Source organism: Pseudorca crassidens, chromosome 3, assembly GCF_039906515.1.
Source record: "Pseudorca crassidens isolate mPseCra1 chromosome 3, mPseCra1.hap1, whole genome shotgun sequence".
Classification (NCBI taxonomy): Eukaryota; Metazoa; Chordata; class Mammalia; order Artiodactyla; family Delphinidae; genus Pseudorca; species Pseudorca crassidens.
Genome location: NC_090298.1, coordinates 10,159,679 through 10,187,376, shown reverse-complemented (window position 1 = coordinate 10,187,376; position 27,698 = coordinate 10,159,679). Strand labels below are relative to the sequence as shown.

General features: G+C 40.5%; 2 protein-coding genes across 7 annotated transcripts in view; both read left to right on the top strand.

Moving 5' to 3' along the window:
* CTNND2 (catenin delta 2) overlaps positions 1 to 27,698 on the top strand; it is a 936,316-nt gene that overhangs the window by 413,827 nt on the left and 494,791 nt on the right. The window lies entirely within an intron of this gene.
* Positions 22,043 to 27,474, top strand: LOC137220546 (ubiquitin-ribosomal protein eS31 fusion protein-like). The gene is made up of 2 exons (XM_067730021.1): positions 22,043 to 22,058; positions 26,943 to 27,474. The coding sequence occupies exons 1-2, from the start codon at positions 22,043 to 22,045 to the stop codon at positions 27,446 to 27,448; spliced, it is 522 nt and encodes a 173-aa protein (XP_067586122.1). The 3' UTR covers positions 27,449 to 27,474.

Genomic DNA, 27,698 nt, shown 5'->3' with positions numbered 1-27,698 from the left:
ATTATTTACTAAATAATATTATTTACTAAATCCTCACATACTATGAGTTATTCTGGACACTCAGTTATGTCCCATTTGATATAGTTGTCTATATCTGTCCTAATAACAAGCTATTTAAGTTATTGTCATTTTAGAATACATTTTGATAACTGATAGGTCTTCTTTTTCAAAACTGAGTTTACTGATTTTCTATAGGTAGTATTTCATATGAATCTACTTTGACACTGTAAGTAAAGAAAGGATCCAAATAGATTTTGAGGGGATTGCATTGAAGACATATATATGTTCTGGTGAGAAGTGGCATTAAAATAATATTATCTCTTTCCATCTAGGAATATGATTTTTTTTCCCAATTTGCATGAAAGGTTTTTATTTTGTTTTCACTCCTTCAATGAACTTTTATGATTTTATTTTTTACATTTCTTTCACCTTTTCTGTTAAATGTATGTTTAGGTATTTTATAATTTGATCCTATGGTGAATTTTTCCCCCAATAATATTCTACATTATGTTGTGTTTTTGCCAACATATGGAAAAACTATTGAGTTTTTGATATATAACCTGTCATTAAGCTGATTTCTTTTTTGGAGACGTGGTAATTAAAGATATTTTTCAGTTGATTATTTTTGACCCTTCTCGGTGTATGATAAAATCAAGTATCAGTAGAGAGGGTTTTGTATTTTTCCTATTACATTTCTTTTGGAAAGTGTTGGTAGGCACTCCAGGACATGGTTAGATACCCTAGTGAAGGTAAGGGTTGCTGACTGTGGGAGCATTTTCTAGTATACATTGTGCTCGTCATTTTAAAAACTGCTCTATTTGTTTGCTACCATTTTAACTAGAATCTTTGCTTTTCTTTTCATAAATAAGGTAGTATTTGTTTGTCTGATTTTTATGAGTTCATGCTTGTTCTATATAAATACGTACAGATACTCTCTCTCTCATTCTCTGTGCTTTAGAATAGTTAAAATAACAGAATATAATATGCAGAATTATCAAGGAAAACTAAAGGGCCTGGAATATAGAATCTCCTCAGTAAACTACAAGGTAATGGTTAAGAGCATAGAGTTTGGAGGCAGATCTGGGTTTAAATTTCAGGTCTGTCGCTGACTCCCAGTTTGACCTGGTGCAGTTTACTTAGTCTGTCCAAGTGGCCATTTCCTGGTCTATAAAGTGCAGATGACAATAATATCTGTTTTCTGAACTGCTCTCACCTGTCTCTTTGGTAATAGCCTCCCCCAACATACAGTCTGGCCTGCTGTTCCATATCCGTCCGTTTTCATGTTCTGAATTAGATTATAAGACTCTTGAGCGTCCTATATTTACATTGAGTCCCCTGAAACTCAGAACCTACAGAGCGGCATGCAATATACTGTCTGATTAATTGAATTTCAGTACTTTCTTCTTTTTTCCTCACATCTTTTTCAGGTTATGATTCTTAATTTTGCCGACACAGCACATTTTATTTATTCACCGATTATCAGTAGACTCTGGTGAACTCTACTGTACTAACCAAAACCAGGAAGCTCATTTTTAAACCGTAGCTGAAATGCCTTAAATGCCTTTTAGAAGTGAAGAGTGTATTTGTCACCAAATATTTATCCTCCATCAAAGGTAATTATTTTTCAGTGTCAGGTATGAAAAGTTAAATTAAGAAGCAAAGGACTGCTTTTGTTATCGAATAGTCCAATGCATCGGGTCTGCTGCTCGCTGTGTAATTACAAAGTCGGTACCCACAGATGTTGATAGGAAGGAAAGGTGCCTTTGATCAGAATGCCGGCAATCTGGGGAGATGGTGGACGCAACGTCTCCCAGAAACCACCTCCGAAGATTCTGCTGGGCTGTCAAAGCTTTTAAAGGGAAACTGGGAAGCAACTCAGTTAATCATTGAGATGGGGGTCAGGGTCGTCACCAAACCCCACTGTGTGCAGGCTTGTTGACTCCTCATGATTCCCCTCTAGACGTTATCTTGTTCACACAGTTTGGTCACACAGTTTGTTCAGTTTACTGAAGGGGAAGCTGGGGAAGAGATCTGGTCATTTGTTAATTATTTATTCTTCATTTCTACTTCTTTGATCTACGGAAAGAACCGACACGTTACACAAGGTATTGTGTGATTAAAGGATTTGAAAGATGTGCTAGGGCCGGAGATGAGTAGAGCATGGGGGTGCCCAGTTTAAAAGTTAGTTACGATATAGCTTTGCTAAAGTGACAACAGAAAGGGCTTCCTGCCGAGGGCGGTTTCCTGCAAAGAGCTGCTTACAAATCCCCACTTGTCAAAAAACATCATCCCATTTCTATGGGATTAGGGCGAAGGTCTATCTTCTGTAACTTCATGCCGACATAGGCACCGTATTCTCAGAGTGGGTCAACAAGGGTCTGTAGCATCTCTTTCCTGACAATTTTAATTGCCCGCCTAAATATACGAGCAGAGCAAGCTACAATTATTTGATGCCCATAAAGATATTGGTTATTATAAGCAATAATGTTAATCCCATTCTCTTGAGACCAGTTCTTGGAACTGCTTAGCCATAGATTCAGTACTGCTCAGGATGGAGCAGCTTATGTCATGGCTACTGCCTGGTCATCATGCAGTTAGCTTTTTTTCCTCTGGTGTCAGTTATAGTAAAACGACTCAGGAACGTGCATCAGACACTGAGCCTGTGACTCTGTCGTCCTAATCATTAACTGCTCAGTTTTGTGCTTGGCGGAGGGAGGGGTGCCTTGCAGGTTTCTGCTTGGTTCCACTTTGTGAACATGAAATTAAAAAACAAAACCGTGGGCTTCCCTGGTGGCACAGTGGTTGAGAGTCCGCCTGCCGATGCAGGGGACATGGGTTCGTGCCCCAGTCCGGGAAGATCCCACATGCCGCAGAGTGGCTGGGCCCGTGAGCCGTGGCCGCTGAGCCTGCGCTCCGCAACGGGAGAGGGCACAACAGTGAGAGGCCCGCGTACCGCAAAAACAAACAAACAAAACAAAACCGAATCCAACATGGGGGCAGGGAAGAGTTGGTCTTGGGTGACCCATCTCAGCATGTTTGGGATCCACGGACTCCTCTCTACAGGATAGAGTTGCTGCCTTCCCTAGTGAGTAGATGTTGGTTCCCTTTGGATATAGCCCCTTCCCACGAAAGACTGACCCTTTCTTACTTGTCAGCTCTCTGTTTCTAGCTCTTGTGCTACATCAAATGGAACACACATTTACTGGCTCTTCCATAGGTGTTGCACTGCTGCCTATACAGTATACCATGTATACTTTGATGTATGTGAGCCAAATTACTGATTCAGACCCGAAGTCAACTCTGCACACCACCATGTGACAGAGTCTAAAGTTTATATGAAGTAGTGATGGGAGATGTTCAAAAGCAAATTCTTGGTGAGAGCTTTGAATAAGGAGGGAGTGTCCACAGGTAGAAGAGTAGAGGAAGGGCTTGGAGAAGAGCCTGATCTAGGAGGTGTGAACAAACGTGGATGTGTGTGAAATGTGGAGGGGTCCTCAGTTTAGCTACTTGAACATCGAGTGTGGCTAAAATGCAACTGGAAAACCAGACTGGGGAGGCTGATTCGTGATGCCAACAAATTTGTGCCGCCACGTTGACCCAGACTGATTCTGATCTCTAGTTCTAAGGCCTGCTTTTAATGCCCTTCTCAATTCGACCCTCTTGATTCACTTGTATTAACAATCCGGTTTTCTATCCCCTAAGTCTGCCTGATAATGAAAAGTCCATTCTGGGACATTTCTTTCTTCTCAGTCTGTTTCCTCCCTCACTTTCTAATCTTCCCATATACTCCTAGGACTTGACATTCCTCTAAACTTTGTTGAGCCCTTTCACTATTCTGCACCAGAAATCAGCAAGATCCCTACTCATTCGTGAGGAGCTTACAGGGAGCCTGGGCATCATGCAGGTGGCATAGGACAGGTATAAAGCCAAAGAGAGTGATGGGAGCAAAAGAGAGTAATCAAGGGTTACATGCTCCATCTAATGACACACAAATTCTCCTTTAAAACAACCGACAGCACAATGAACCAAGCCTGCCAGTTGAGTCCACTCCAACTTTAAATGCTATCTGTTCTCTGCCAACTGCCAAATATCTATCTCCAGCCCAGAATTCTCCGTTGAACTCCAAATTCCATGAACTCCAGAGCTTCCAACTCTCATGGCCTCTTGGATGTCTGATGGGCACCTAACACTCCCCAGGGTGAAAAGTGGACTTCTGCTCTCACCCATCCCAAACCTGAGTTTCTGCGCCCGCCTCTCCAAGTCAGGAAATAGCAATTCCACACTTCCAGCTGGTCAGATAGGAAAACTCAGGTGTTATCTCTGACTCTCATTTTTTACCACATCAGGTATTCAATTCATTAGACCCATTGGCTCTAACTTCAAAAATTATTCTGAATTCAAATTATTCAGAATAAAATTATTCTGAATTCAAAAATTATCCAGAATTCAGACAGTTTTTTCTGCTCCTCTGCTGCCACCTTTGTCCCAGCCACCTCTGTCCTCCGCCCATTTTCACCTTTGTCCCCAAGCAAACTCATTTCCATAGTAGCCAGAGGGAGCCTGTAAACAAAAGTCAAATCATTTTACTCCTCCCTCAGATACCTGTCTAAGCTTTCCCATCTCAGAGAAAAGTCCAATATTTACAGGGGCCTCAAAGACCCCATATACAGTCTGCTTTCTCCCTCTTCCTACTATCCCTCCTTCCCACCCAACCACACTCCCTGCACCACCCACTCACCCCTTCTGGTTTCAATACTTTAGTCTCCTTGCTGATAATGAGTCTTCCAGCCAAGCTCAGCCTCAGGGATTTGCATTTGCTAGAACTTTCCCACCAACCCCCTAGTTCACCACTTACCCCCTCATCTGATTAAAGTCTTTGTTCAAATGTCCCCTTCTCAGTGGGTTCTCGGTGAGACTGTTTTTTTTAATGTATTATTTTTTTAATTGAAGTATAGTTGATTTACAATGTTTCAGGTGTACAGCAAAGTGATTCAGTTATATATATATGTATATATATGTATTTTTCAGATTATTTTCCATTACAGGTTATTATAAGATATTGGATATAGTTCCCTGTGCTACACAGTAGGTTCTTGTTGTTTATCTATTTTATATATAGTAGTGAGTATCTGTTAATCCCAAACTCCTAATTTATCCATCCCCCCTTCCCCCTTTGGTAACCATAAGTTTGTTTTCTATGTCTGTGAGTCTGTTTCTGTTTTGCAAATAAGTTCATTTGTATAGTTTTTTAGATTGGGTGAGACTTTTTTTTTTTCTTTTTAATGACCAACCTACCTAAAATGACATCTGCCCACTATGGGCGGTCTCCACCCCATCCCTGCTTCATTTTCCTCTCCAGCACTTCTCTCTCTCTGACTCACCATCTATTTTACTTATGTATCTATTTATTGGCAGTCTTTCCCCACTGGAATGTTAGCACCTTGAGGGCAGGGAGTTTTGATCCTTTTATTCACTGCTTCACTCCCAGCCTCTAGAAAGGAGTGGGATACATAAAAGGCAGTCACAAATTCTTTGTTTAATGAATGCATAAACGAATGCATAAATGAATGCATTCACAACTACTGAAGCCTATGTACCTAGAGCCCATTCCATGCACTGAATCTTGAATACTGTTGGGGTCAGTGCTTAGAATATTTATCATTTAAATAGTGTGTGTGTGGAGGTAGCAGGGGAGCATTTCACAAAGGGGCCTTGCTCTACAGACTGATCCCTAAAAACACGATGTGCTGGGGGGTACACACTCCAGACTGAGGAGCTGCCAGAAAGATGCAAAGTATAGAAGCGTGCACAGGAAGGGCCCTGGGAAACCTCCCAACACTGCCTCCTGCAATACTGAGGTCTATGCCAGAGCAAAATCTAGTTCAGGTATGAGGCTGGGCTTCGGTGGTGGGAGAGAGTTGGACTTTTGATCTATAGCTTTTGAACTGGTACAAAGACGTTTTCCTCAGACCCAGGGAGGCAATAGCAGGGGGTCAGGCGCTCCCTCCAACCCTCAAGGCTGTATGTTGTTCTTTACCCTTTACAGTCGAAAGGAATTCAGAAAGAAACAGCATAGCTAAACACTTTGCAAACAGTGAGGCTTGTACTGACTGCTGGTGTCGGTGACTCCCGGGAGATTCCCGGGAGAGTTTGGTCTCCCTGTACCAGTGGCTTTCCACCTTGTTTGGCTGTGACTGCAGGAAGGAATACATTTTATAGCCCAGGCCTCTCAGTGCAGATATGAATGTTTAAAATAAAAAGTACTCAAGCTTCCTATGGATGAGGCACCCAGAGGATTCCTGTTTCGTTCCCTTTCATTTTATTATTACTACTTTCTTAATGCTGGCTGATGGAGCAGGATTAGGGTAAAGCAAGTGAGGAACTTCCAGCGGCACAGAACTTAAGGGGGAGCCAACAACCACAACAACCACAATGAACCACAGTTAATAGAGAAAAATGCTATTTTAAGTCAATATTTTTAAAAGCCCAGGTTAAGGCAAACAGTCCATCAATATGATGTGGAGACTTTACATAAAGGCAGGCAGTTGTGTTTTATGACCCTGGTCAGTGGCACCCTTAGTTACTGTTACAGTGTCCTTCGCAGTCAGCCGCGCATCCCTTCCAGCTGTGTGTACGAGGGTTGACAATGGCCTGGGAAAGATTGAGCAGCATGGGGGCTTTAAAGTCATGCTTCTTTTTTAATTAAAAAAATTTTATTGATGTACATATGTATATATATGTATCTGAATATATATATATATATATATATATATATATGTTCTGTTTCAGATTCTTTTCCATTATAGGTTATTACAGGATATTGAATACAGTTCCCTGTGCTACATAGTAGGACCTTGTTGTTTATCTCTTTTACGTACAGTAGTGGTGTCATGCTTTTTGATTGTAGAACATATATTAACTTATTCTACTTGGTTCAAAATATGGGAATGTGTTTTGATGAGTGGATATAGGGGCACATTTCTCCTTTGGCCTCAGGCTCCAACATGGCTCAGCACAGCACTGTGGGTTGACTTATGCCCACATTTATTTCCTACACAGCTGCCCTGTTACCTGCCTTCCTGGGGTCTGTGACTCCAGCAGCCTGGAGAGTTCACTTGATGTCAACCCCTTCCCACCCACCAGTCTCCTAGACAGCCCACCACCCCACACACCTGGAAACTCTCTCACCTGCATGGGGCTCTGCGTCCCTGCTTCTCTTCCAAGAACTCTTTTTTTCTTAAATAATCTATTGAATTATATATCCGTGTAAACACACACATTTTTAAATCATAAAGAGGGCTCATTTTATTTGGGGTTTAGTTAACAGAAACATATCTAAGTGGTTTCAGCAGAGTAAAGAACTATTACTGAATTGACATGAGACATAATATGCTGGGGCTCTGAAGGGAGTTTTCAGGGTTCTTCATCTGCGCACCTCACTTACATCATGGGAGCAGCAGGTCAGAGAGGAAAGTTCTATAATCAGCTCCTTCAAACAATAACACCAGTGGGGCTTCCCCTCCCTGGTGGCACAGTGGTTGGGAGTACGCCTGCCGATGCAGGGGACACCGGTTCGTGCCCCGGTCCGGGAAGATCCCACATGCCACAGAGTGGCTGGGCCCGTGAGCCATGGCCGCTGAGCCTGCGCGTCCGGAGCCTGTGCTCCACAATGGGAGAGGCCACAGCAGTGAGAGGCCTGCGTACCGCAAAAAACAATAAAATAAAATAACACCGGAGATACAAAGAGTGCGCTCTGTGTTTTGCTGGTGGAAACTTTCAATCGTAAAGAGGTGATTACCCTGTCCAAGATTGCTTAGAGTGGCATTGAATTAAAATTCCAAGTTTGTTTCCCCCTCTGGTGTTTAGTATTTTTTTTTTAATGTTATAGTTAAACATTTTTGCAGACTTCCCTGGTGGCGCAGTGACTAAGAATCCACCTGCCAATGCAGAGGACACAGGTTCGAGCCCTGGTCTGGGAAGGTCCCACATGCTGCAGAGCAACTAAGCCCGTGAGCCACAACTACTGAGCCTGCACTCTAGAGCCTGCAAGGTACAACTACTGAGCCCATGTGCCACAGCTACTGAAGCCTATGTACCTAGAGCCCATGCTCTACAACAAGAGAAGCCACCCGAATGAAAAGCCCATGCACCACAACGCAGAGTACCCCCGCTCGCCGCAACTAGAGAAAGCCTGTGCATAGCAACAAAGACCCAATGCAGCCATAAATATATATATATATATGTAAATAAATAAATAACTTTATTAAAAAAACAAAAACATGTTTGGACCACAATGAGACTTTAAGTGAGGGAGGTCATCAGAGTGGATACAGTTTTCATCTAGTGTCTCCTAACCTTAGGTCTAATCTTCGATCTAATCCTATTTGCATTTCTTTATGTTCAGATTTAAGCTTAGCAGATCGACTGTGTTAAAAAGTTCCAAGTTCACAATTAATTGCAGTGGAGATGACTAAGTTGCTTTCAGGAAGCCAGAGTACTCATGGACCAGTGCAGATTTCAGAGGACTGTGAAATAACATGCATAATTATAGTAGGCCAATGAGAAGTTCAGGCCGTCAAGGGGAAAAATAATGTATACCTTTGGGAAGTCATCAAGCAGCAGCAATATGCCCTATCTAAGAAGATCTTAAAAGCTGTTTTCTCTGGTTCAGATAAATGAGCGGATGTGGCTGGTCTGATGTGTTTTGACAAAGTGCTCCAAAGACACTGTGCTTAACAGGCTGAAAAGCCACTGCTCCAGCAATTCCCGTCTTCTGAGAGCCACGTAGCCAGATTTCACAGGTCTCACACAGGATATGAAAGCAGTTTATGAAAGTGCAAGGGATGGGGGCAATTTCAGAGCCACAGGTAAAATGCAGGATTCTACATTCAATCAGCTGTGCTATAAAAACTACTTTTGTAAAATAGACATCAAATTCAGAGGTCCCCCAAGCACAGCAAAGGCAGTGGGTTCACAATGTGATGGATACAAATTGATAAAATAGGGTGGGAGAAATTACAGTCTTCTATGAAATAGAAGGAAAAAAATATGTGCACACACATTCATGTATCAATCCATACATACATACAAGAGCAAAAGCCTGGCATGAAGTCTACTCTAAGTGGGTAATGAAAAATCATTCTAATAGGTTAGTTTTTACCAAAGTCATATTGTTTTTTTGACTGAGTTAACTTGAGGTAAAACCCTTTCACCCAAAGCTGAATGATTTAAGGTAATGCCTCACTATTTGACAGCAGTCATATTTGCTTGATCCTAAATCCCTAAAAACCAGACAGCACAAGAGTACAAGAGTTAATTGCCAGTGGTTCACTATTTGTACCAATGTTTTCTTAGCCTCCACCCAAATTTTCTAAGGAAAAGTGAAAAGCATTACCCAATGAAAAGAAATTCTTCATAGACCATTGAAACCACAATAGAAAGATAAACTTGTAAGCGGTGGTTTTGTGGTCATATCAAGATAGGTGATATGTACTAACTCGTAAACGTTTTTGCCTTGGGTTGAATTTACCTCCCTATCAGGTGTGTCTACTCTGTCCAAGATTACCCTCATATAGTTGTTAAAAAAACAAAAACAAAAATAACTTGCTTTTCAAAGACCAGATCCTGTAGAGTTGAGAGTTAGTTGTCATGATAAGTGTGGTATAAATCATGATCTGCTAATAAAACAGTGAGATGTAAAAATTCCACCTGTAAAGCTATGGGACTGATTTCACTAATAATCATTCAACACAGTCTCATTCTTCTTGACATTCAACTTGTTCTAGTCAAGTTAGAAAAGACATGACTAAGGGCCAATTATTTCCTTAGTCAAATATTCTTAAATGTGAATCCACCAAGTTTCTATGTTAAAATGAGACCCTTATATATTGATAAAAAGGGGGATGGTTCACTTCAGTCATTCGAAGGTATCTTGAACCCTTTCCATTCTGTACAATGTTATAATTTAGTTGGAAGGAAAAGACAAGCACAGAAATATCTCTGATAACACAACTGTGGCTTCAATATTACACAATTGTTTAGTATTATTTTTTACTATAAAGTGTATTAAAATGTTACATTTATATAGCACTTTACTTTTTTCAGTGTTTGGGGCTATCCTTTAATTAACTTCTAACAATAATCATGTGTGTTTAGTCTAGATTTCTTGCTCTACCCAGATATAATGCCCTCTGGGCATGTCCCCATACTGGATAGGAAATGGATGTTATTATTTATAGAAAAAGAAACTTGTGAGAAGCTGTTACAGGGAAGATTGTTGAGTGTGTGGGTGTGTGGAGCTGTAAATATGTGAAGGTGATTCAGAATCAGCTGGTGTTCAGTTTTGCCTCCAAAGTTTCCTTACCTATCTGGGCCCTACATTGCCTCACCTGAAAAACATGAATGATAATACTTATCTTGCATTATTATTGAGAAGTTTGAGTGAAATTGTGCATGTAACTCACGTAGTATGTTGTCTGGCACCTAGTAAATCATCCAAGTAATAACTTTTATTGGTAATTATAGCTGAGCACAGAAGAGTCAAGTGGGAATTTAAAGGCGTTCTGAAATTCTGAAAAGTCAGTAATAATGTAAAACTATGGATAGCGTTACAAGCCCGTAAGTGGATAATCCAAGTTAATTAGTTCCCAAAATTCTTTGGTTTGAGTCCGTTCAGGTTTAGCAATATGAGGTGGTCTCTTTCCTTTATGTAACTATAGGACATAAGATGCCCAGAGCAACGCTGCATTTAAAGATGGAAAGTAGGGCTTCCCTGGTGGCGCAGTGGTTGAGAGCCCGCCTGCAGATGCGGGGGACATGGGTTCGTGCCCCGGTCGGGGAGGATCCCACATGCCGTGGAGCGGCTGGGCCCGTGGGCCATGGCCGCTGGGCCTGCGCGTCCGGAGCCTGTGCTCTGCGGCGGGAGAGGCCACGGCGGTGAGAGGCCCGCGTACCGCAAAAAAAAAAAAAAAAAAAAAAAAAAAGAATTTAAAAAGATGGAAAGTAGAAAAATATAAAAGTTGAATTGTTTCAGCTTTTGCTTTCCCTTATCAGTTGACTCTGCAATGTATTACAATATCCAAGTTCTTACTTTAATTGATAGCATTGGGAAAGCTTAATACATCAAATTTTAGGCATTCCTTCTGTCCTGATTAGAATTCACTCTTTATATGTGTGTGTCCCCTAAATTCCTTGAGAGGAAGAGTCTAATCAAGTGTTTTGCACACTCAAATTAGGCATATAATAAATGCTGTTGGACCCAAACTGATTCAGGATGGTGTATTGGAAATTTTTATGCCATTAGTTGTTCACTTTTAGGTTCTAGGGTGGAGAGAAGGCAGTAGGAATTAGTCATCCACTGCTCCTTGTGTATCTGGAATCCTAAATTTAATTTCTCGCAGTTTGGCTTCTTGAGTAAGCTTCGTAAGTCATATAACCCCTTGGTCTTACTGGACAAAAAACAAACCAGAAAAACAAAGACAAAAACCTCTCATCAATTCTATATTCTCTCACTTTCTGCCAATATCCATTGTAGCTCACACAGACTGTGTATGTGAAATAAACCTCATGAGCCACATTGCCTTGTTTGCAGTGTGAATGTGAGACTTGCTTAATTTATAACCTCTAACTTAAAGACTTTCCATAGATTGGTGGTTCAGAAAATTATCCCTGTGGAAGCAGCACAGCTTTAATAATCACACCTCAACTTTGCTGGGCAAATGCAAATGGCTGACAAGGAGATGCCCCAGAAGCACACAGAGCCAGTGAGAGTCAGGTGTACACAATACAAGTGCTGAGGACACTTCAAGGGTACCATGTAAGATACTTTGTAATATAGTAAAAAGAGCTGGGAAACAACCATAGGGAACTTGCTGAACTAATGGGACTCATCTAAGGGGCTCGGTTTGAACATATATAATGACGTCAAGACTGAGAAATTACAGTTATCCTGGTCTTCAAAGATACTTCATAAGAAAAAAAAAAAAATTCCCATCCAATATTCACAATGATGCTCCAAGCCAAGCCATGACTTTGGAGTAGACACGTGCCAGGGCCCCTTTTGTCTTGGTGCCCTCTCTCTGATTTTCCACCAAGAAAATCTCTAGTCCCCACCTCTGTCTTTTGAAAGCTACCCAGTGCCCAAGGCCAAGGTCAAATACTACTTTCTCCAAAGTAGTTTTTTGATTCTCACTTCTTGATTAAGTTTTGTCTTAGTCTATTTGGGCTGCTGTAACAGAAGTACCATAGCCTGGGTGGCTTATAAACAACATAAATTTACTGCTCACATCTTTAGAGACTGGAAGTCCAAGATCAGGGTGCCAGCATGGTCTGACTCTGCTGGATTCCTCTTCAGGGTTACAAACTTCCAACACATGGCAGAGAGCAGAGAGAGAAAGCAAATGGTCTTATGACCCTTATAAGGGCACTAATCCCATTCATGAGGGCTCCACCCTCATGACTTCATCTAATCCTAATTACCTCCTTTGGGTCTACCACCTAATACCATTGGAGAGGGAGGGAAAGTAGAGCGACTATTTTTTTCTCTTTCTCCTGGGCTCTCCTGATGCCATTTTTGAAACTTGATTCTCACTGTTATAAAAATATTTTTTTGTATTACAATATTTATGTTCCCACTGGATAGATTGGAAGATCTTTGATAAGTCTTGCTTATTTAGAGGAGGGGGGGTGGAGAACACAGTATCTTGCCCAATGCATAGAGTAGGGGCTAATAATGAATTTAATCATTAAATATATAATAAGTATCTAAATAAATAATCAAAGTCTTAACCATAGAAACTGTGCTTAATTTTTTTTTCCTTCCAATTTCACATGGCCAGAATGCAAAAATCTGCAGTTACAAAGGTTTGGTTTTTCTCTAGACAAATCTCAGTGGAAACCAAATGATCATATACAGATATCTCTCTTGTTTGTGTGCCCTCAGCTCCAAACAGCATCGATGCTTTTCTTAAGGCTCTTGTGTTTGCTGCTTACCAAGGAAGAAAGGGCCCTTTAATTCTAGCCAGGCTTGGTCACATGCTCATGCAGGAGCTTAAAATTATAAGAGGGGTAAGGGATATGTTCTCACTTGTCACTGCAGTTTCACTAGGATGGGTGCAGCTCCTTTGCACCCTGAGGGTTATACCCAGCATACCCATTGGAATAGCTGTGTGCCCTACAGAGACTCTTCTTAGATACCCTGACCTCAGACTTTGTCCTGTTATTCATAGTTGTCCTTGCTAACTTCCTCCTCAGTTCCTGATTCAGTAGTTGGTCTTCTTACAGTGTTTTGACTGTGTGCATACCTGCTGTATCCTCTTCCTGGTGCACCAGGAGAGGTTTTTAACTCTCGCCTGATATGAACATCTTCCCTGGGAGAGGTGTTGGAACCATCCCCTCTCTTGTTGACTGTACCAGTGAATTCTTCTCAGCATCAGTGAGAATAAACCTGCTTGGGCTCCCTCCTTTGCTCTGGAAGCCACTGTGAATGCTGCCCCATCCAGAACTCAATATCCCCTTCTCAATTGAATGGATGCCCTTGGGATGCCAGGTGTTGCTTAAATCTTTATTACTTGGTCTAGAGAAAGCTTATTACTTACAATAAACTATGTGGACATTCAATGCCCGGAGTGTGCTAGGAGATGCTACAAGTCACAGTTGCCTCTTATTGATTTTGCATTTTCTCTCCTCCCCCCTCATGCTGTTGGCATGCCTCTGTTGTGTGCTATAAAATCTTTGAGAATGTAATTGTCATCTATTCTCCTTAGTCCTATACTCAAAGGCTCTAGCTATAAAATGAATCCCATTACTTTAGCTCTTGAGGTCTGGCAATCCATTTTGTATTTTCTGCTGAAGATTTTGACCTGCCACTAAATTTTAAGTATGGGTGACACTGCTAAAATTTAATCAGTAAAGGTCTCTCATCTTAGATGAGACTAGGAAACATTTCAGTTTTATCCATTTCACTCTTTGTACCAAACTTGACGTCACATAATTGCTGGTCAGTCTAACACTTTCATACTGTAAATCTTTCCAAATTAGAAAATATGCTATAATTAAAAAAATCAATAGCAGCCCTAAATATCTGTAAGAACCTGTTAGAAAACTTAACAGTATAAGATCTCAAATTCAGCGGCTGCAGAACTATAACATTCTTGGAAGTTATTTCAACCAAAACTGCTTGAAATCTAAATGCAGAAACTTATAGAAGTGATAAAAGTGTTATCTATTGAGAGACTTTGTGTAAAAACTGCACATTGAAAAGATGTAAGTTCTTCCCCAACACACTTATAGATTGAATACAGTTCCAGGTAAAAAACCCAATTCATTAAGGATGAGGCAAAATATAGGAAATAAAAATTAATCTAAAGTTTATCTGGAAAAAATCAATGGGTGAAGCAAAAAAACTTAGGAAAAGCATAATAAGAGACAAAATTTATCTTCAATTATGCAACAAAGGATGGTACTGGTGCCAAGCATTTTATACAAAGCTATGGCAAAGCATGAGAGAATTCCACTGAAAGTTATTGCTGGTTATCCCATAAGCTGTAAAGTGAGAATCAACACATTAGTAAGAGTTCTGTTAAGTTCAACGTTTTCCAACAATCATAGGACTCAAATGAAAATCCACCATAAAATAAACCAGGATGAAGTAAGTACTCATATCAGATGAGAGCCTCACACAGTGGTACCTTTCATTCTTCAGCATTTAATTTTAAAGGCAAGAAATTAAACAGGTTTGGGGGATGTCTTTGGATATTAAAATGTTTGCTCCTGAAAATAAAGGCTGAGTTGTTTTCACATGGTAACGGGAAGGACAAGTCATTTTGCCAGCCCATATTATAGCCCAGACATAGATTTATTCACTTTAACAATTTTAATAGTTAAATAGTACCAAATTCCAGTACCCTGTGACTTTACTTTGGGAACTAATGTCATATTAAACCTAATTCCTGTTCTTCTTAACAGTTATATTTATTCTCTTTGTCATGGGTAACTCCTACCTGGAAATTAAGCCTTTACAATGACAGGGAGTTCCCATATCAATTTTTCTCAGGATGATTTTGGCACGATACTTAATGAACCCGTTTTTGGCCTTTACAGAATGAACTGTCTGAGCTTTTAAAAGTCATCGTCAATATGTGTCTGTCAGATAGAGAGGGACACACTGATTAGTAGCATGTGTCACCTATTTGTTTAGCATTTACTGTCAGTACATACCTTTATCAAAAGCAATATTCTCTTCCTGGAATTTATTTACAGATGTTGATAACATCACCAACTGTGCTTTAAAGACAGTAGGAAACAATAAATTCTGAGTATAATCAGTCCTTGTTTCTCCTTGTTAAAGAAAAAAAAAATGAAAGAAACTATTTCAGTAGAAGAGGGTTCAAATGTGTCTAATTTCATTTCTTATACTACAAAATATGTCATAAGATCATATAAAAAGAAAATAAAAAACAATTAATAGCTAGAAAATACATTAAAATTATAAACTTTATACCAAATAGTTAAAATAGAAGGATTTGGAGACTGAGAAATCTAGGTTGAAGTCCAGCTCTGCCCATACTAGTTGTGTAATTTGGTGAAGTTTCTTGACCTAGCAAAATCTCAGTTATTGGGGATATAAGTATCTACCATGTTAGAACAATATAAGCATTAAATGAGTTATAGAATCCAAGTGCTTAAACATAGGGCCTCGCAAAAAATATTAACCCTCAGTACCTTGGAACCATTATTATTTTTATGGTTTTGTTCAGATAAAGACAGTGAATTTTCTATTTCCCATGAGGAATGTTCTTCTGTGTTAACTGTCATAAAGCCACTGGAGCAAGCTGAGGTTGTGAGAGGTTCTGCTCTATTCCATAGTTCATGAGTTAGGTAAATAATAATTACTGATCATTGAAGTAGACCTCTCTCCCTATGGTCCAAATAAGGGGATATAGCGTAAAAGTAGGAACAGAGATTTTTATCTTTAGACATCCTGGGTTTAAATCCCTACTCTAGCAGTTACTTATTAGCTGTGTAAGTTTGGGCAAGCTTCAAATTTTTGTCTACAAAACGTCAGTAATAATCTTTGCTACTTCCTAGAACTATGCAATAGGACATGCAATAAATGTTCATTAATCCTGTTGTTTTATTTTGCCCCATAAGAAGAGGAAACAGTAGCTCTGATGGCCTACGAAACTGGCCAGTGGTCACGCAGCTGGTAAGTGGCAAAGATTTAGAGGTTTTACTACCTCTTTGGGGTTTAGTGTTAGCGGGGGAGATAGGGTGCTTGGACATGCAATGAATTAAACAACTAAATTAAAACGAGTATTTAAGAAGAATCCACAGAGAGGTTGGATTTTGAAAGACAAGTAAAGTATGGATATGTAGAGATAAGAGAAAAACATAAGCCCATTTAACTATAACTTATATAATTATGCTTTTTTATTAGGACCGGCATTGAGTATGATCAATAGTTATAAGTTAATAGTAACCCAGCAAACTAGAATCCAATATCAGAGCTGGGTACTTAAGGGAACCTTGTGTTTGGTGATCTTGACATCATAAGTCACAGGATAAAGATGATGTTCAGTGCCTGATGTTGAAAATTGGCTCACTCCATGGAGAAAAATTAGTTTTATCTCAATATCAAATTGTATAAATTCATAATCTAAAATAGTATATTGACCACCATAAGAAAAATATTTCTTAAACAAGATACACAGAGGCCAAACCATAAGTTGAGAATTTGATGTATTTGACTACAGCAAAATAAAAGATTACTACTTTGAGTAAGGGCATCATAAACATAGGTGAAAGCTGGGACAAAGTAATTGCAGCAGGTATCCAGAGTGTGCAAGAAACTTTAGTCCACATCCACTGGAAGGGCAAAATCACAAAATACAAAAAAAAAAAAAAAAAAGAAATGGACAGAGGAGAGGATTAGGCAATTCATAGGAGGCAAACAAATGGTAAGACTTGTAAAAATAAGTTAGACCTTACTAATTGTGATGGTTAATTCTCTGTGTCAACCTGACTGACCGTGGGGTGGGAGAACCCTGACTGATACACTAATAATCAAAAATACAAATGAAAACAGTAAGGATAGACTGCTTTATACCCATCAGTGTGGAGAATGCTGCAAAGTCAAATAAAATTAAATCCTGGGGAGGATGTGGGCAAAGAAGCACTCACATCCCATGTAAACAGGTGCAGGCGCTTTGGAGCTGGATTGCAAAAAGCCCCAGGACCCAGTGTTTCTACCCCTGGGCAAATAAGAGGGGAAAATTCTCCCACAGGACCATAAGGAGACCATCCCAGGAATTAACTCAAGCACTTGGTGTGGACAGAGAAGCTGGAAGTATTCTAGTCTCCATAATTTGAGTCATCGATAAAAGAAAATATGGTTGATATACCCAAAGAACCATTAGGCAGCAGTCAGAAGTAATGAACTGGATGGTTACCCAAACCTAATGTTATTTGAAGAAAGTTTCTTTAAAAAGTTATTGTAACACATAGGTGTTTTTTAAATTATGCATGCAGAAATACCACCTTTTATCTAATAAGGATAGAGAAGATAAATAGGATGGTTCTACATTTAATATGTTAAGAGGATATATTGGGGTAGGCATGGCATGGATGGGTAAAGGGATAGAGGATGAAGGAAAAAATAATAAAATAAAATTGAACAAAAGAGAGACCTCACTAAAAGCCTTCTTAAGCATGTGCCATGAACTAATGTGTGAACAAGATGCAAGCGATGAGTGGATGCACCAAGGAGTCCTGAAAAGAAGGGGAGAAACCTGACAAATAAACAGTACCTTAGCCAAGTCATGAAGATCCACATCAACAGGGGAAAGTCATGTGGACGGTGTGCACCCTTGTTCTGACGTGATGAAGTGCTCTCTTCTCTTCTGGGGTCTTCCTCCCCAAAACCTACAATCTCAGTCTTATCATGAGAAAATAGAAAGATAAATCCCAATACTGGACATCCTACAAAACACCAGACCAGCATTCATCAAAACTGTCAAAATCATCAAACACTAGAAAAGTCTGAGACACTGTCTCAGCCAAGAGGAGTCTGAGGAGACACGATGACCAAAGGCAACGCGGGATCCTGGTGGATGGGTTCCTGGGACAGAAAAAGGACATCAGAAAAAAACTGAAAAGGAAATTGAAGAAACTATGGACATTAGTTAATGATGATGTACCAATATAGATTTAATAATTGTGATAAATATGCCATACTAATATTAGATGTTAATAATAGGGGGAAAATTGGATGTGGGGTATATGGGAACTCTCTGCACTATTTTCTCAATTTTTCTAAAACTATTCTAAAAGGTATAGTCTAGGGGCTTCCCTGGTGGCACAGTGGTTGAGAGTCCGCCTGTCAATGCAGGGGACATGGGTTCGTGCCGCGGTCCGGGAAGATCCCACATGCCACGGAATGGCTGGGCCCGTGAGCCATGGCCGCTGAGCCTGCGTGTCTGGAGCCTGTGCGTACCGCAAAAAAAAAAAAAAAAAAAAAGAAATGGAGAAATCGAAGCTGATGGAGCTTAAACCCAAGGCTTTATGATCCAGATATAATCCAAGAGGAAAGAGGACCAGATGCTAAAGGCTCACTACCATAAACTGAATATTTTTGTGTCGTCCCACCCAAGCTGCAACTTCATGTGTTGGGACCTAATCCCCAATGTGATGCTATTTGGAGGTGGGGCCTTTGGGAATTGAATCATCATGAAGGTGGAGCCCTCAAGAATAGGATTAGTGCCCTTATAAGAAAGGCCCCACAGAGCTTCCTCATCCCGTCTGCTATGTGAGGACACAGCAGGAAGGTGGCCGTCTGCCAGGAAGAGGGCCCTCACCAGACTCCAGCCCTGCTGGCACCCTGATTCAGACTTCCAGCCTCCAGAACTGTGAGAAATAAACTTCTGTTGTTTATAAGCCACCACCCAGTATATGGTACTTTGTTGTAGCAGCCAAGCGGACTTAGATATCCACCAAGAAAGAAGGAAATGATTTTAAGCTGGATGAGAAGGGAGCTGGAACAGGATCTCTGCACAAAGCCTGTGGACTGAAAGGGCAGCCCCACCTGTGGAAAGAGCTCAAAATGCCTCATCACTGATTTGGGATCACCAGGGAAGCTTGTCCTCTCTGGTGCTTAAGTGGGGAAATTTTTCTCCTTTGAGAAACCAGACGTGTTTGAGGGCAGGGTCTGAACTTACAGCTTGTCTGTTGTAAAGAAACCTGAGCTGAAAAGAATAAACTGAAGACTTGTCTAGAAACCCTGAGGTTTCCTAGCATTAGGTGAACATAACACTTTTCTGCAAAGCTTTTCCACACAGTAGATCATGCAAGAACTCCTTAGGAAAGAAGAGAAACCCCACTGATGATAAGCTCAGAGTTCAAAAATGTCAAGGACAAGACAAATGAGTCACCAGGAAGGAGTCAGCACTTTCAGCAGACTAAATGATTTGGGGATCCAGGAATTTGAGTGACTAGAGCAAGCTGAAAGAAACCATAAAATAAGAGACTATAAAATTTTTAAAAGGCCCAAATAGAATTTCTAGGAATGAACAAGTATAGTCACTATAAGCAAAGCCACCCGGGAATGTTTGACTGACTCAAGGATTGTCCCTATGCTCCTTGGACATTTCCGGATAAACACCTTGCATACTGTGTCTGGAGAGTGATCTGAAATCTTGCTGTTCTTTTGACAGATCATCTCTTCTGTGGTTTACACCGTGGAACCACTGAGATGGCTTCATTCTCCCCCAATTTTTATCCTGAGTGAGTTTGCTTTGATCGAAAAGTACTTCATAATCCCCCCCCCCTTTTTTTTTTGTTTGCAGTATGCGGGCCTCTCACTGTTGTGGCCTCTCCCATTGCAGAGCACAGGCTCCGGACGCGCAGGTTCAGCGGCCATGGCTCACGGGCCCAGCCGCTCTGCGGCATGTGGGATCTTCCTGGACCGGGGCACGAACCCACGTCCCCTGCATCGGCAGGCGGACTCTCAACTGCTGCGCCACCAGGGAACCACCCCCCCTTTTTTCTTTTACAACAAGAATGTCATAAGTGTATTTACTATTTATCTTAATGACTCTATTTTATGATCACATAATGATAAAATTATTTTACCCTTTCACCTTCACCTCCAGTGGCCAGAAGACCTGATTGATACTTAAATTCTCATTCAAAGGATCATATAACCTATTAGGTTGCTGTGATTCCCTCTTCCATGGGCTGGGGACCACCTTGATCCCAGGATACCTGGCACCCTGGAAATATCACAACAGTGCAGTTTTCTTTTATTGTTAATTGAGCCTTGAGTTTCATTCTCCCTGCTGCTTCTGCCATTTCCTGATGTAGATTAATTATTCCAGCTTGGCATTTTACACTGAGAGATTTTTAACTCTAATTTGAATTAATAAAAGAAGAAAAAGCAAATACTTTAGTTAAAAGAAAAAGAACAGCACAGTATCACTAAAAGCTAACATGTACTTTTAATCCTATTCTTTTTATTAACTAAATTTAAAAATAGGAAGTTTTTCTTATTCATCTTTATTCCCCCTAAAAATATTGTATATGTGTTAGATGCTTAAAGACTTACTCAACGTTTTAAATAATTCTGCATATCCAAAAAAATGGAATGTTAGTCGTACAAGACAACCAGTTGGTCATAATTCACTGGAACTGAATCTCCAATACCTGCTGCTTAAATAACTTTAAAATTTCTATAAGTACAAAGATACTCCTAGGAACCCAATCACCTTTTTTAAAAATCGAATCAAAATGTATTTATTTGTTTACTTAGTTATTTTTTTACATACCTACACACACAGAGAAAACCAACCAAATTATATTTCAAAGGCCAGACCCTATCACAAGTTATTTACCTTCAGGAATGTTCTGGGTAGCGTCGGGCACCAGCCCAACTTAGAGAACAGGAACTGACACAATAGCCACTCACCCCAGAGACCTCAACTGTCCGGACTCTCCTCAGCCTTGGACATGTAGTAAGACTGGTCCCAGTGAGGGAAGAGGAGAGAGGGGCTTCTCAGGGTTGGTCCATTTGAAATAAAGCCAGGACAAGTAGAAAGCACGCAGGAAGAGGAAGGTGGGGAGAAAAGAGGGAAGCAATCACATGGTCTAGGTGGCCTGTCGTGTCTGGGGTGGGGGCAGGTGAGCCTGGAGAGCCTGGCTCTCCTCATCCTCTGATGGAACCCACAGCCTGTGCTGGTTCCAGTGACACCTCCTGCATGTGTGGGCCACGGTTCAGACCAACTGCAGGCAATGACGTGGGTACCAGTCTTGTGGATTAGCTTATGCCTGTGCTCTTTGGATGGCTCCAGTGAGTACCCTTGTGAGTAATACCACCCTTGGGCCCGGGCATCTGGGTCCTATTATGGGCTCTATGTCTTTGCTGTGTCCAGCCCCTTCTTCTTGACCACACTTGGGATCCCTGGACCCTGGAAAGATGGCCATAACACCGTTTTCTTTCCTTGTTAATTCTACCTGTGTAACATTTCTGCTTCTGTACATGCATGTGTGGAAACCTGACCAACACATAGAACATTGTTTGCCCTGAAAATGAGCCTGTCACAAAGAATTGGTTGGTTGATGGGGCGGGGGGAAGCAAGTGGATGAGAAGGCATCAGTCACTTTCATACTGACAGTCTTACAGAACAATGATGAACAGGGGCCTTGGAAATGCTGTCATCTTGTCAGTATCTCAGGAGTCTGGGAATAAGTATGCTCTTTAGCAAGTAATTTTTTGACTGTCGTTATTAGAGGCATGATTTTTTTTTTAAATACTTCAAATTAGAATGCAAGATGGTAGCTGGTAATTTTGAACACTTTGGAAAAGGAAGAGAAAGGAGATAAAATTTTCTTATTGTTCATAGTAATTTTTACACTTGAGTCTGTAAACTTTCCTCTAAATGTGATTCGTCATAGTCTAGTGTTGATTTGATGGTAGAGTTTGGAAGACATTGGCTAGTCCATTTTGCCATAATTTCTTCAATTTTTTTCAAAGACGGTGGATCCAAACGAACTCATGAATAAACTGACGGGTGAGTGTCAGGATATAGGACACACCGAAAAAAGGTCTAGAACTCAATGATAATCAGTAGCTCTTCCAAATGAGCTACCTTCCAGGTGAATGGCTGTAGGACAGAGCAGTCTCTTATTAAAAATTGTTTTATCTTTTTAAATTAGGAAATAAAAGTCCCATGAAGTTTATTTTTAGTTGTACTCCCAAACTGTTTCCATAAAGTCTGCCGTTAGGGAAGGTTACTCAAAAATGGCTATCTGTACCTGTGGACTGAAGTTGACTACTGTCTTTGACCACATTCTGTGTGAGTTAGTCCCCATGTGCTGTAGCAGTACCCACATTCTTATAATGAAATTCCAAGGAATATCAATAAACTCCAGACGGATTTGGTTATCTTCTCTCCAGTATTTTCTGAGAGGCTAAACTGGACCACCCTGCTAAATGTATTTAATCGCCTTAATCGGTTTTAATATTTTCAGGGTCTGAACGATTGTGGAGGGAGAAACAGATGTTTTGTGATAGCTCTGAATTTTTCAGGAGTTGTTCCTGAAATAATTACAGATCGGGAATCATACAGTCAAAAGTCATCTTCATTTGAGTCAGTTTGGCAAAATAAAGGTGACAGGAAAGCTGTCTCACTTTTGTTTGCTTAATCCTTGCATTTCAAAATTGGGACAGAGATCATGTGAGAATGCCCAGGTGCACAGCTGCTACACTTATTATGTTTCAAATTTTTTACCATTTGCTGAAACATGCATATCCATCTACAGTAATTGAGAGCAACCCATGAATTGTATTCACTTTGTGAAAGTAACAACATGGACTGGAAGAGAATGCAAAAAAAAGAACAGTCTAGTTTGGGGTGTCTTCTGCTATTTCAAGAAAAACTTTGAGTACACATAGTGAAAGAGTTTTCTAAAAAAATATTTTACAGTTTAATGGGAAAAGGTATGCAGATTAATAACAATATGAACAGTAACTCTGTGAAAATATAAGATATATTTAGTAATTTTCAACATAATTATTTAAGAAAAAATGTGTGCTCTGAAAGACAAAAAAACGTTAAGATGTTTATGAAGTCTAAAGAAAATATTTGGCAGGGGAGAAGAAAGAAATATCTTTTCAATGAGGGAAATCAAAGCATAAAGGGAGAAATCATATTGGAATCCCTACCTGTACTCAAGGTAGCTTAGAAAGATTTCCTTCTTTCATGTTTTTAGGAATTCATAGTAAATATGGTCACAATGAATGAACACCTACATCAAACCCATGATTGACTATTCCTATAATTTTAGTTAATAAAGCATATGAGTCAATCTTGGCTCTTTTTATCTCTTAAATCCTATATTCTAACCAATAACCAATCCTGCCACCTTACTTTCATGATCCAGCCAGGGTCAACCACCTCTCACCACCTCCTTACCTGCCTGGTCCACTGGCCCACTGAACCTAAATTGTTACCTTTACCCCATTACCAGCCTCCCAGCTTCAGTTCCCCAACAGTCTGTTCTCAACACCAGAGTCAGCATGATCTTTAAAAGCATAAATTAGGTCAGTTCACTTCCTAGTTCAAATACTTCCTATGGCCTTTCAGATACTCAGAGTAAACATCAAAGTTCCTACAGTGACGGGCCATTCTCCTTCTTGCCGGAGCCCTGTTGCTCCACTGAGCTCGTCTTTTGATGCTCAGCCCCTTTCTGGGCTGTAGGCACACTGTCCTTGGGGTGCTCTGTCCCCCCAGAGACATTGAAGATGCTCCTCCCTCACCTGGGGCTCTCCTGACATCTCATCACCTGCCTGCTCCCTCTCAACATCCACTCAGTGAGGACCCCACAATACTTTATTTAGAGCTGAACCCTTGACACTGCGTATCCCTGTTTCCTTTATATCGCCTTCTAACATACTCTATATGTATTTACTTATTTACTTTGTTATCTTTCTCTCTCAACTACAAGTGAAGGAATTTTTGTCTGTTTGGTTAACTACCAAATTTCCCAATGCCTTAAAGAGGCATAGGCACATTGTAGGGTATCAGTAAATATCTGATGAATGAATGAAAAATCCAACATATTTACAATTTAGTTTTAGAATCATTTACCTAGATATAATCTCAAAAGTGAATCTTAGTTCTGGATCACCTCTAGTTAACAAAAATTAACTCGAAATAATTAATTAAAATTGGTTCTAATTAATTTTGGCAATCTCTGTAGAGCTAGCCACACTAATCAGTTGAGAGTGGAAAAGAAAACCAGAAATCTGTCTCTCTCATTTACAAATAAAATCATATTTATTAGGAACACTTTTCTGGCTGCCAAAGCTTAGCTTGACCTGGAGTTCATGAACATCTGTCTCCTTCACTCAGTGCTTTCCAATTCATTAAAAATCAAAAAGAAAAGAAATTGAGTCAGTGTTTGCTGTGTTTGCTGTTTTGCATGACAAAGGAAAAAAAAGGATCCTTAAGATTAGTTATTTTAATATTGTAAACACATCCATATATGCTTTCTCGAGTATCTAGGACAGCTAGAACAAGGGTTTTGTGCTCTGACTTAATCCTGGAGAAGGATAAGTCAAGAGTTGGGACATAAGGAATGATGCCAGGAACTGCTTCTCTCTCTAACTCATAGGATCGACTAAGCACAAGTGATTTCTCAAAACTCATAACTGGGAACCATATTCCCGTTATGCATCTGTTTATAAGCCGGAGCAGGCAAATGAATGTGATCTCTGGTATAAATTTCTTATTAAAAACACAAGTGAGGGACTTCCCCAGTGGTCCAGTGGTTAAGGCTCCGTGCTTCCACAGCAGGGGGCGTGGGTTCGATCCCTGTTCCGGGAACTAAGATCCCGCATGCCGCACGGCGAGCCCCCCCAAAAAAAACACAGACACACAAGTGAGAGATAGAAAAGTGGTTGCATAAAAAGCCAAGACACCCAAAGGGTAAGTAATTAGCCCTTCTTATGGATTTATGGATATTTACATAACTGCACAGTTTAAGGGATGGATGGATGGATGGATGGATGGATGGATAGATAGATAGATAGATAGATAGACAGGCAGACAAAGACAATCTTACTTCTTTAGACACATAAGTACATTTTCAAGTTTTGTGCATAATTAACATGAGAAATAGTGCTAAGAGTGTACCATATACCAAAAATAGGATTATTATTTGAATAAATTTTCTAACTCGACCAGAAACAATATAATATAATTACAATACACTTGAAATGAAACGGTAAAGTGGGAGCATTTTAATTGGCAAAGCTATCATGTTGGACTTGTGTGATTAATCTTTTAGAGGAATGGCAAATAGATTTTTAATGAGTTTTAAATGTAAGACTGAGATTGATGGATAGTCCACACTTTATCAAGACTGAGGAGTGAGCAGTATGCAAATACAGAGAAGGGAGGGCACCCATGCAGAGTCCACATGGGACAGAGGCAGTTTCTGGGTAGTTAACTTGGTCGTCCTTTTGCTTGCTTCTTTACACTGTGGTGGTTTATTTGCTGTAAACCAAAGTTAAGAAACACATAGACTGGAATGGTAGCAGCTCATTTCTTTGTTGAATCTGTAATTATTTAAACAAAACACGCTATAATATAAAAGTCAGTTACTTTCCACGACCCCAGTAATGGAATTTATTTCCCATTTATATTTCTAACTTCACTTTTTATTTGAATTCCTTTGCTTCAGTTTTCATGTTGACATTTTTTCTCATTGTAGCCTATTTCAGTATCCAGCTTATCATTCTGAAGAATTTCTTCCATAAATGCACTTATAATATCCTAAGACTGAAGCCTGTGGCCACAAATGGTGAACAGTGTCCACTGCCACACCAGGAAGTGGGCAATGAAGAACAGGGAAGCCAGAAGAGGCCAAGGCCAGGACTCAGGTTGAGAGGAGAAGCTTTGCAGATATCAGTGCTTTTAATAGATCAAATTCAGACTGAATGCCAGGGATCCAGGCCGTGCCTGAAGTGGGAGAGGCAGGTTACCTGAGTCCTCTGGCTGACAAGTCATTAAAAACGAGGCATGAATAGCCTAGACTTTAAAACTAGAACTGTGATCTCTCTAGTCCTCAGCTATTTGCTCTTAGCCAGGAATTATGCCCTCTGTTTGGTCCAAGTGGCCACAACTTGCAGAAGTGTGTTTAGATATCTTTGGATTACAATGAGGAGAGGGGCGTTCATTTGTCAGCAAGGTCAAATTTCAGTGACCCTCTGTGGACGCCTTGAAATCAACCACTATGGTCTGAATGTGTCCCCCCAAAATTCATATGTTGAAATCTTAACCCCCTAATGTGATGGTATTAGGAGGTGGGGCCTTTGGGAGCCACTTAGGTCATGAGGATGGGGCCCACAGGAATGGGATTAGTGTCTTATAATAGAGACCCCAGAGAGCTCCCCCATCCCTTCTGCCATATGAGGACACAATGAGAAGTCTTTGACCAGAGGAGGTTCCTCACCCGACCGTGCTGGCACCTTGATCTCAGACTTGCGGCCTCCAGAGCTGTGAGCAATAAATCTCTGTTGTTTATAAGCCACACTCTGTGGGGTATTTTTGTTAGAGCGGCCCAAGTGGACAAAGATACCACCATGGCCTGGTCACTCACCTGGTTACCTCCTGCCCTTGTTTTCCTCTGTCACCTTTTGTTAGGTCAACCCAGACCACAGGACTCAGTATACCTGGGTATCAAATAACAGTGTAGCACACTGATAGTAACATCACTCTATTCTTCTGTAAATTTTTAAGCTTCACCAGGGATTTCTGTGGATGCTACATAGCATCTCTCAGAAGCAATGACTCAGTCCTTATTTCTTTCTAATCTAAAATTATTTCTTGGAAGATAGTTTCCCCAAGCCTTGAGTGCAAACATTTGAATTTTTACAAATGTCACTCTAGCTTTTGGATCCTCCATCTGCAGTGGCACCGCCGCCAATGTGCAGATTTTCGTGAAGACCCAGACGGGGAAGACCATTACTCTCGAGGTCGAACCCTCGGATGCAGTAGAAAACGTAAAGGCCAAGATCCAGGACAAGGAAGGAATTCCTCCTGACCAGCAAAGACTGATCTTTGCAGGCAAGCAACTGGAAGATGGACATACTTTGTCTGACGACAACATTCAGAAGGAGTCCGCTCTTCATCTTGTGTTGAGGCTTCGTGGTGGTGCTAAGAAAAGGAAGAAGAAGTCGTACACCACTCCCAAGAAGAACAAGCGTAAGAGAAAGAATGTTAAGCTGGCTGTCCTGAAATACTATAAGGTGGATGAGAATGGCAAAATCAGTCTCCTTCGTTGGGAGTGCCCTTCAAATGAATGTGGTGCTGGAGTTTTTATGGCCAGCCACTTTGACAGACATTGTGGCAAATGTTGTCTGACCTATTGTTTCAACAAACCAGAAGACAAGTAATTGTATATTGGTTAATAAAAAACATGAACTAATGAAAAAAATTTTCACTCTATTGTTTACTCATTTATGAGGCGTGTTGGCTCAACTACGCAAAAATCCATGCCAGCTTTGAAATTCAAGGATTTTATAATACTAGTTCATTGGAGCCAGAACATGCTCTAGATGAGTTAGGTCATCCACATTGAAGGGCAGGGGAACAGACTGCACACTGATCTTGACCCCTTTTCTCTGGGCTTAATCCACCCCTGAG